We start from the raw sequence: 10700 nt of genomic DNA on the forward strand, positions 1-10700 counted from the left end.
TTTATAAAGCTTCTTATTAGCTTTATAAAAAGAGAGCATAGCAAACTGGGGTCATAACTTTGAGTATAAAGTTCCCTCAGACATATGTGATATAAAGTGGGAATTCAAAACAGCCTTTGTTGGTGTGTGTGATCATTTTCCTATAGAATAAAGATAGGGATTTAATGAATACATGTGTTAAACAGATAAGAATACCAGACTTATTCTTGGATAAATGTATATTTATTTGATTTGCTTTTCAAAATCTGGAGTGTATGGTGACACTTGGAGGAACACATGAAAAGCATTTCGTTTTCACTTATTTTTGGAAAAAAAAAACAAAAAAAACATCTTTGTAGAAAAACCCAGAATCTATGAATACACAGAAAATCATCCACTCTCAGTTTATGTGCACTGAAAGTTTCAAGTTTCCACATTACGCTTGTGTAAGTTGAATACTGGACCATGATTGGCTGCCAAATAAGTTATGCTGTCACAGGTAGTGCTTGTATATACACGTTAAATTCAGATTTCATTTAGAGAAATTTGGTCTTTTCAGTAGATGAATATGAAAACAGCTTTCTAACACATACCACACATCCATCAGTTAATGAAGGTCAAACATCCAAATGATGTAACAATAAGCAAAACACATTAGTGGGTGGAGTGTGCAAGTCTTCAGCTAACATCCTATTGTATCATTATTGATATTATGATATTAAGGTTGAAAGCTGATGATAGGATATAGAGACATTATTCAAGCAGATTTTTTTAGTTTCACAAATCCTCAAATGTCCTCATACTCAACAACTTCATTCCTGTGTGAAAGTGAAAAATCATGTTTCACTGTGTTTTCAACAGTCTCAACTCAGCTTACCTTTTAAAATTGTTAAATATATTCAAGAAGGCATCATTACAGGAAAAAGAAAACAACAAAAACACATTAAAAGTTGTTTTAGAGTTGCTTGCACTGGACATTTTATATCATCACTCAATCAGAATCTAGTCAATCAGAATCAAGTATTGATGTAGGCCATAGACACTGAGGATGATGCGATGTGCAGACGAGCTTGTCCCACACTTAACAGCAGTTTTAACTGCAGTTCTGTTGCTAACACCAACCTATATTTATCCATAGAAAATCAATCGAGCACTTTGTAGGCATGCCCTACTTCAAATTCATACAACAACATACACCTCCACCAGGGAGCTGCCCAGTACAGCCACAATCTACTACCATTGGCCAGTGAGCTGAAGGTTAAGTGCCTTAGTCAAGGACACTTAGACAGTATTGTTGGTGTCAAAAATAGTGCAGAGCAAGAGGGTGAAAAAGCGTAATTTTAGCTCCAACTGCAGACAGTACTTTCAGCTGACAAAGAACTTGGCCAGAAGGAATTCTTAACGATAAGAAGACAAAGCTGCTCTCTCCTTTTCATCTGATGTCTGACATTGTTGTTATGGCTTCAGAAACAGGAGCAGAGTGAGACTTCCTCCCTGCTCTAATGAAGGTTAGGCTTTGTAACTGGAGAAGGCTGGTCCTGTTTCCTTCTTGTGACACGATCGTTCACCACGTTCCTTAGTCGCCTCTGCCAGGCTGACTGATCGTCCAAGCGAAGCCTTTTTGCAGAAGGGCCGTCTCCTCCTTCCTCTTCCTCCTCCTCCTCCTCCTCCCCCTCCTCCTCCTCATGCAGTGACACTGTATAGCATCGCCTGTTGGGTGACCTGCCTCTTCTGATCATGTTGTTGATCTCACGCAGACGCTGTGAAAACAGGAAGGAAATCTTCAGTCTAGATTGCACACAGTTTAAGTGATATCCATTCAAGTTAGCAATGACAGTGTCCACAGACCTCTGGGGGACTTGAGTTGAAGAAGTAGCACAGTCCAGTTGTGGGAGGGGAGTGGGTTTCAGGGTTGTATGGTGAAATAAAGATGGAGGGGCTGCTGGAGAGCTGGTGCCTGAGAGGAGATGCTTTCCACTGTCGGGGGTATGGAGACAAAGGAGGAGTATCACCCTGCATAAAAGTTAACACAGCATGCATTAGAAAATCCAGTCTTAAGGGATAAAATATTATAGTATATTACAACATTTTACATCTCTGTGAATTGTCTTTTTGTGACCTCAGGCTTTTAACTTCTCCTCTTGTTCACTTTGGTCAAACATCAGCAAAATTCAGACACCTAAAATGCTTCGCTTACCCCAGAGGTCAGGGCAAACTGCTTGGCAAAGTGCTGCATCTTTGTCGTGTAGACCTGGTTGTAAAAGTAGATAAGATTGCCCCTCTGCTCCTGAAAAGCTCCTGGATAATGTGTTGATGGTGTGTTGGGAGTCAGGATACTGTTGCTGTGGTCTCTATTATCTGTAATCAATCGTATAATAAATAAAATAAATCACCTCCTATCTTGAAATTACATTGTCTTCCTACACATTACTGATATCGTGCAGGTAATATGTTGTGAATTATTGTGTGTATGTGATGAGGAATTTCTATTATGTAGCTCTCCAGCTAGACAGTACTTGACTTATGATTGAGCCTGGATATGCTGTATAAAGAGGAGGCTTAGTCAGAGAGAACGTGGTGGTGGTGGAGCCAAATGGCAGGAAGAGAAATATTTAATTTTTAGTCCAAGTGCCAAGAAATACGTACAAAATGCTATTGATGCTGGTGACTCATGCTTTTTGATGTACAGCAGGCTTCACTGATGTTTATGAGGCAATTTGTGCTTTGATCATGGGCTTAATTAATCAACTTGTTTTCCAGTGTCTGTGAAAGAGGAAGTGTTTCATTTGGGCAAATGGGGCATATCTACAGTATGTCACTGCAATGGCAACGTCAAAGTCTAATCTGTCAATGAATTAGCATAGTTTAATACTCTATTAAAATATCATGTAAAAATCCTGCACTGACTAAAAGGTTGAACAAACAGGCACACTTTTATTTACAAATAAATATAATAATAATTATTAATTTATATGTATACTGTATATATTGATGTATGTGCAAATCTCTGTAAATCAGATGTCACTGTATCATACTCATGACAGCTTTGCTCTGGGTAATCAGAGGGGATGAGCTAATTCTGCTTCTACTTCCACATGCAGTTGAGTGACTTTTTTGTAATTAAAATTTTACTAAAGGGCTTCTTACTGATGTTTTCAGTAGGAGAATTTTCTTCGTTTGTTCCCGAAATCAGCACGTTTTTGCAGACCTGAGGACAGAAACAGTTTGTTCATAAATATTGAACCAATGTAGTCACAAAACCTCAAATTCACTTAACAACTTGAATAACTTGAATAACCTTAAAAACCCCTTACACTGTTGCTGGCATGTGGCTGAGACTTGTAGCACTTCATAATGCGCTTGAAGGGTATCTCCACCTTGGTAATCTGTAAAAATAATGCAAATTCTATACGTTAATGACTGATCATGTAGGTTTTTATGAGAGGAAAAGGTGCCACATCTGGTAATATCAACATTATTGCATTATCAGTTAACAAATATGCAGCGGGTATGTGAGAATGTTAAATAACTGAATTACGAGTGTATCACATTAACCTGTTTTGATGTATTTCCAACCCATTGTCACATAATCGTAATTATGTTGCTACAATGCAACACCAAAACTGTCTGCCTTGCCAGACAAATCTGCATGGATTAGTAAATATTCATGCAGGCGACATTTACTGCATCAGGACAGCACACCACAAGACACATTTTAAAGTGTAAAATTGTAAACTAGTTTAACCTTTAAAAACTTGTTTTGTTCTTTAACAGACTGCATAGTAGCCGCTCAACACACGACATTTGTGAAGGAAATCCCTGCATATAAAAAGCATGTTTACCAAATCAACAAATAATTACTCTAAATGCTGAGACTTCTCTCAGATACATCAAAACCCACCTTAGCTATGATGTAGATAGCACACATGAGCAGTTGGTCCAGGTGACGGTCTACCATGAGGTGCGTGCAGTTGACCAGAGAGTGCTCAAAACAGGTCCAGATCTTCAACCGCAGCTCATCAGAAATATCCAGTGTGGAGCACAGCTTCCCTCAGACGCCTGCCCATCAAGGTGTAAACCTGAGACAGAGAAACCATGACCATGACCACTAAACATATTATAATAAACATATAATAACTGTTCATGTGGTAGATCAACTGACCTTGCGAGCAAACAGATGGAGGCCGCTGCTTCTCTGAGGCCTGTTTACAGCTGACAGGGAACATTGTTGGTCAGTGCTGGCAGAAAAGTCAGCTCCTAATCTGACATTCACTGACAAAAACAGAGCTGACCAGTCAATCAATTATAAAAATACTGTAACTAGTTAAGGAGTGTAAAGCATTGAGAAACATATTAATAATGCACTGAAAAGGGAGCTTTAATACACAGAGTTTATACCTTCTGGTAGATTTTGCTCAGGTTGCAAGTCTGTTCTCTTTGGATCCTCAAGCTGTGCAGGAGACATCACCTACATACACAAAGACCTTATTAAAGTCATTAATGTGTGAAGTAGAACTGTAGGGCTTTTGATAAACATCCATTACACGGTCATACTGGTCCAAGGGAAAGGAACAAAATTTAATAATATTTCTAATTTAATGCTACTCAAAAATTAGTGTCACCTTGAGAGAACCTTGTGTATAAAGTTAAATAACCCCCTGGCACCCTATAAAGAGGTTCTGTGTGTCATTGCCAACCTGTTGGCAGGTAGGCAGATGGCCCTCATTGGCTCTTATTTCTTCCCACAGTGGTGAATCGCTGGTCCAGGCCAAGCTTTCCAAAACTTTCTCATCCACTTGGGCAAGGTGTGTGATAACAGCATTAGGCAGTCCCGCTTCAGCTCGCAGCACCAGCTCAATCACCTGTCACAGCACAGGAAAACAGTTGTCAAAGTTAAAGGGGGCAGGATTGTCACCCCGTTTTTGTCACTGATTCAAATCTCAGGCCAGATACTGAACTATCTGCAAAAAGGTCTGGGACTGCCGTTCTCATGCCGCATATAGTATATGTCAAGTTAAGAAGCAAGAAAACACACCCTCCAAAAGTGGTATGGTGCCAGCTTTAAGATCTGAAGGAGCAGAGGGAAATCATATGGTAGAGGCTTTGAGCATATGGTAATCTCCAGACAACAGGCCACCAGACATCTCTGGATGAGGTCAACCTCCAAGATGCCCTGCAACAAACACATGCACATCACAGCTGTTTAACTTCAAAAGAATTTTTTTTTTTTTTCAAGAAAAAGTATTAATAGAAATCAAAACTTTGATTTTAAAAAGGTGCAGGAAGTCTGCAAACATGGTACAACACATTCTGTATCCTTTACTTCATAGAGTGCCCCTAGTGGGAACAAAACCTTGATGTTAGACTCAACAGCAGTTCCAGATGTGGCCACAGGAGGGCAGTATACTCACTGAGATGTCACTGATGCCCAGCCTTTTCCTCTCTTGACTGACAAGATTTTCTAGGATCCTGTAATACCAGATCCCAGCCTCACCGCAGCACTTTACTGCCAACTCTGTGAACAATATCATATGAATTACATGTGACATATGTCAGCATTCATTCCAAAGTTTGATACCTATCATTATAAAAACACCTAGTCTTTAATCATGAAGTGATTTAAGGTGTAGGTGAGTAGACAGGGGTTTCCCATCTTGCTTAAAGTCACGTTGTTATTTCTGAAAGAATAAGTGAATATTCTGGTCAGAAACATAGTCTGTTTTTTATCTAATGATTTGTCAGTGCTGTCATTGCCATTATAAAAATTCTGGGCTATAGTCTAGTAATACTGTAAAGGCCATAGTGCTCTGTCCTCTAGAGATATTGAACATAAGGTAACAGTGTTGATGAAAATGGCAGTATACCTTTGGTCTTCTCATTTCCTACATTGTCCCAGTGGTGTAGCAGAAACATGTGAAGCATACATTTCAGTCTCGCTTTAATTCCCTCGATTGGATCTCTGCAGCAGGCCCTGAATTAGAGGAATCGTAGCAGGAATGGGACAAGGTTAAGAAAATGCAACTTGTTGGTTGGAAAACATTTGAAAAGTAAATAACAGGCCACCCACAGCAATGGTTAAAAACTCAAGCGCACAGAAACCACCACAACTAAACATAATGTTTACACATGAAACAGACCTTTGTCTCTATTTAAACCCCACCCTTTGTACCCTTTAGTAATAATACACTAGATGTTAAATACACTAAGTAGCCACTGCTAGAATATCTCAGGACTGTTGCTGTTTATCGTAACTATCAGTTATAGTGTGTGTGTGATCCACTGCTTGGTGTATAACAACATAACCTGTACAGATAACACACAAAATGGCCATGGTACAGGTGATACTGTAAGACTGTGGCACTTACCTAAACATAGCGAGGAGGCGGTCACTGGGGCCAAACCTTGGCTTTTCCTGGTTGCCCTGAGGCACAGTTGCCATGGTGACCTTCACACTCGCACAGGATGAGAGTCACAGCAGGAATGGGCACCTACATAAGCAACACAGAGAGACAATCAGGGCACAAAAAACACAGCAGTACAGTACAATAAGTTAACAAACTTCTCCACAAATTAATAAAAAAATTGAGAAATAAATAGATAAATTGAGTTGTTTTCCTTTATTCTGTCTAATACTGCTCGATAGGGAACTAGGCCTAATAAAAACAGCCTCATACTGTGCTTAGTAACGAAAGTGTTTCCCTGTAGAAACTGTCTTGCACCAAAACCACAGACTGGTTTGCCATCTGTGACAGTACTCATAGTTTTCTTAAGGGCCTCAAAGACATAGCTTGTCGTTTTTAGAAACACACATATTTTCTTTCTTCCCCAGAGTTAGATGAGATGATTGATACCACTCCCATGTCTGTACCATAAATATAGAGCTACAGCCAGGAGACTGTTAGCTTAGCTCCATTTAACATAAAGACCAGAAGCTAACAGGCCGACGAGCATGTTTAAAACTCTCTAATTTCCTACATAACTTCATGTTTTGCTTTTTACATTTCTGTAAAATTAGACAAACAAGATATGTGTTATTTACTAACTTACTATAATATAATGGAGCAGGCAGGTATATTTCTGGGCAGAGACAAGCAAGCTGTTTCTTCCTTCTTCCAGTTTTTATGCTAACATAAGCTAACCCGTGCACTAGCCCTAGCTTCACATTAGTGTACAGAAACGAGATGGGTATCAATCCTCTGCTCAAACTGTTGACACAAAAGTGAGGAAGTTTCCCAAAATATCAGACCTAGACATATAGGTGTGTAATGATGATGTTAGCTGTGTTGGTAGCCTTGTCACAAACAATTCTGCCTTACCTCCCTGCGATTCATTTAATTATTCATCTGTATTTCCTGTTTTCAACGAGTAAATCTGATAAGTCACATAAGTTACTGTACTTCGATAAGATAAAACTTCACAAACATGGACTACTGCTCCACCCTGGCAGACAACTTATAAAATTATTATACATAATGTATGAATATAAATATAAATATTAATAAAAAAATACATCTGACAAGTTGTTTGGTTGGTTCGAAAATGCTGACTGTTGACTGAGCTGTCGTGTTGCACACGCAACAAGAGAAATATTTTAGATGGCAGAGAACACTTGTTTCTGTAAGAAGCAACCAGAATAATTAAACAAAGACCAAGCCTACCGTGACAACACACGCTCCAGTAAGGGTTTGACAAGAGTATTAGCAGGGCTTGGCAAACAAGATGATTTCAGACTGAACTGACTAAGTTATGTTCTTTGTCAGCTTCCATTTAAGGAGTTTTTGTGCCGGGCTGTGTGATGTGAAACAATTACCGTATGTGATTGTAGCCATAGAGGTCATGTGTCATCTCCAACTCTTTTACAATGTTATAACATGTTTACAGTGTCGTAACAGGACATTTTCTGGTACTGTGGCTTAGGCAAAAGATTTTAATACTCCTCCTTCCACTGGAGGAGGTCCTCCGTTCTTCCTCAGCCATTTCATTTATGTGTGTGTGTGCATGTGTGTGTGTGTTCAGTGTCCTGTCTGAATGGAGACTCTGTTCCTCTAATCATTCCCACATGTGCCGTTTATCATTCTGGGTTACTGTCCTCTCTGAGTCAGACAGACCTCTGTCTACAGCGTCTGCAGACGACATGTGGTGATAGGTGTGTGTGTGTGAGAGAGAGAGAGAGAGAGAGACAGAGACAGAGAACAAAAACACGAGCTGACGCTCTGTAAGGAAGCTGATAGAGGTTGTATGATACAGAATGTGGAGATGGACTGAACAGTGATTGTGTGTCCTAATCAAAATTCATTTCTGTAGTTTTGGCCACTAACCCTTTTTGTGTGGTGTCTTGCAAATCTGTATGAGGTTAGACACCATGTGTTCAAGACACTTCAAAGAATGAATCAAACCAAACATCACTGCAGAGATACAGCATGGCATTATGGTAAATGAACTTGAACATTTTTTGTGGCAGTTAACCTCATACCTGCTCCTCATGTTGCCAAATGAAGTCATCTGCCTTCCAGTTATTTTTTTTTTTTTTGGGAGATTTGGGGAAATTTCCAGGCAGTCTAGCTGTTTATTGAGAATAGCTAACTAGACTTTTTTTTGCTGTAAACATGCCTTAGTCCACTCACACACAGGCTGGTATATGACCACCAACACACATTGGAATTGCCATCTTTGTCCGGGGAAAAAGTGGCCTCAGAGCTGAAACCGTTTCTTATACTGATGACACACAGCTGTACTTGCTGCTGCATTCAAAACTCAGAGTAGCTTAAAATAACAGATTATTTAACTCAGAGTCTTGGGCTGCAACAAACGAAAAGAGGAAAGTCCTCACAGAGAAGCTGGTACTAGGTAGTCTTTGGTAACTGCTGGTGCTCCAATTCTGACTATTTGTTTTAATGCTCAAACAAGATGGTGGTTCAATCCTGCCTCATTTATTTATACTGAAACATTTCCAAGATAAGGTAATAATTAATTTCTAGTGCTGATCTATATAAAACTGTTAATGGCATTATTTATTGATTATTCAATTTGATTATTGCAGATTATGTATTTACATTCCTTTAAGTTTCCATTATATATTATTATTATTAATCATTTTGGGTTCAGATGAGGTGAAGAATTTTTCAACTGTTGGTCTAATGCCAGATTTTTCTGCTGTGAGAGTCACTAAAATAAGAAACATAGTAAACACTAGGAGAAGAAACATTGGCGCTTTTATGAAAGCTACATCTTCACCAAAGCATCACTAATTCCAACCGATTTATCTCCCGTTAAGCAGCTGCTTTCACTCTGAGGAAGTAACCAGCGTCTGCAGTGGTCTATTCCATGTGGAGGGAGCAGAGATCTCAAATACTTTCTTTGCGTTGAGTGAGCCTCCATATCTTGACAGAGTGGTGGGTTAAATGACTAGAAAAGCTCTTATTTAATCCACCTCATACTCAGGCACAACACTTCATTTCAAATACAGAAATCAGGACGTTGAAAGATTTATGTAAATGCCAAGTTCTCTTGCAATCTAAAAAAGACAAGATTTCTGACTCATTTCTCGCACAGCTGCAGGTGTGAGAAAAGATATTTCGTTATAGCCGGGCGACACTTGCAACTAATACAGAGAAACAGAAATGGGAACTTGGTAGTATCGGCTTGCGCGCAGCTCCTCATACACATGAATCGTAGTGTAGCCTGTTGTGTTGAGCCCCTGCTTAAAAATACCCTGACTTGTTTACGCCCAAACGATAAATGTGCCATCACAAAGGAGTAGCCAGGGCAGTGAGTGCCAGAAAACCAGAGGACACAAGGAAGTCTGCTAACTGTGTAGAAAAGTGATAAACAGAGCTAAAACAGAAAACACTCATCCAAATCTGTTATGCCTCATTATCTAGCTCACTCTGTCTATTGTTTCAAATGTTGTATATAAAACAACCTATCAATGCATTGTACTATTACACTTTTGTATACAGTGCTATCTGATTATACATTTGTTTGTTTCTGTTCAGCTAGAAATTTAAATCATAAATCAATAAGCATTGTAAATAATATATAATCTGTGGCCAGTTTGTTTTGGGTCACACCCATTTCCTGTTTCCTCCAGACTGGCCTTCGTTGACAGGAGGTACATCAAACTAGGCCTTACTTTCATTTTCAGACACGTGGTAAACATTTAAAGTGTCACTTTAGGTTAACGCTGGATTCTTTTTATTTCTGATTATCAGTCAACTTTATTGTTCAGTGCATCAAAGCCTGGCCACAGTGGAGCTGTTTAAAGTAGTTCCTTAATGTGGAGTGTCAGTCTGTTGTGCAGCTTTTAGTTACAGCTTTCACTGAAGTAGATGATGTCAGTGTTAGGGTGTGACATTTCATGCCATTTGTCTTGCAATTGTCATTTCACCTGTGTTGAACTTTCGACTTAGTGTAGGCTCAAGAAAACAGAACTCACAAACAGGTCACTTACCAGGTTATGATGAGGTCTCAGGAGCCAGACTTAGGGTCTTCTAGTCTAAGACTCCCCCTGCGTGTGTTTGTCTGATGTCCGACTGGTAGTAGTGGGGAGTTTGCAGCATGGTGCAAAGCAGTCAACCTGCATGCTGAGGAAGTTCAGCCCATTGGCCTCTGTCAGCAGACAAGCCCCAACTTGTCATCTGTGTCTGGTTGCTATGATAAGCACTGAGCAGGCAGCGGTGGTGGTGACTTACACAGGCCACTGAGCGCCACCAAGAGGACGA

At 39.6% G+C, this 10700-nt stretch overlaps 1 protein-coding gene across 3 annotated transcripts; it reads right to left on the reverse strand.

The window, feature by feature from the left end:
- Positions 1 to 206: 206 nt before the first annotated feature.
- Positions 207 to 10650, reverse strand: LOC108877067 (retinoblastoma-like protein 2). Of its 3 annotated transcripts, none has more exons than XM_018667004.2 (10): positions 10430 to 10650; positions 6345 to 6467; positions 5844 to 5950; positions 5391 to 5494; positions 5015 to 5152; positions 4677 to 4841; positions 4378 to 4447; positions 4142 to 4251; positions 3881 to 4058; positions 3294 to 3365 (listed from the first exon to the last, which is right to left on the reverse strand). In XM_018667004.2, exons 2-9 carry the CDS (start codon positions 6416 to 6418, stop codon positions 3999 to 4001), a joined length of 828 nt encoding a protein of 275 aa, XP_018522520.1. In that variant the 5' UTR covers positions 6419 to 6467; positions 10430 to 10650; the 3' UTR covers positions 3294 to 3365; positions 3881 to 3998. The 3 variants fall into 3 exon arrangements, with proteins under 3 accessions (XP_018522521.1, XP_018522520.1, XP_018522522.1); XM_018667006.2 differs by having other exon boundaries at positions 4142 to 4191; positions 10430 to 10649; XM_018667005.2 differs by lacking the exons at positions 4378 to 4447; positions 4677 to 4841; positions 5015 to 5152; ... (2 more) ...; positions 6345 to 6467; positions 10430 to 10650 and adding exons at positions 207 to 1739; positions 1828 to 1992; positions 2177 to 2337; positions 3127 to 3187 and having other exon boundaries at positions 4142 to 4191.
- Positions 10651 to 10700: the final 50 nt, after the last annotated feature.

Source organism: Lates calcarifer, linkage group LG2 (assembly GCF_001640805.2).
Source record: "Lates calcarifer isolate ASB-BC8 linkage group LG2, TLL_Latcal_v3, whole genome shotgun sequence".
In the NCBI taxonomy this organism is placed as follows: domain Eukaryota; kingdom Metazoa; phylum Chordata; class Actinopteri; family Centropomidae; genus Lates; species Lates calcarifer.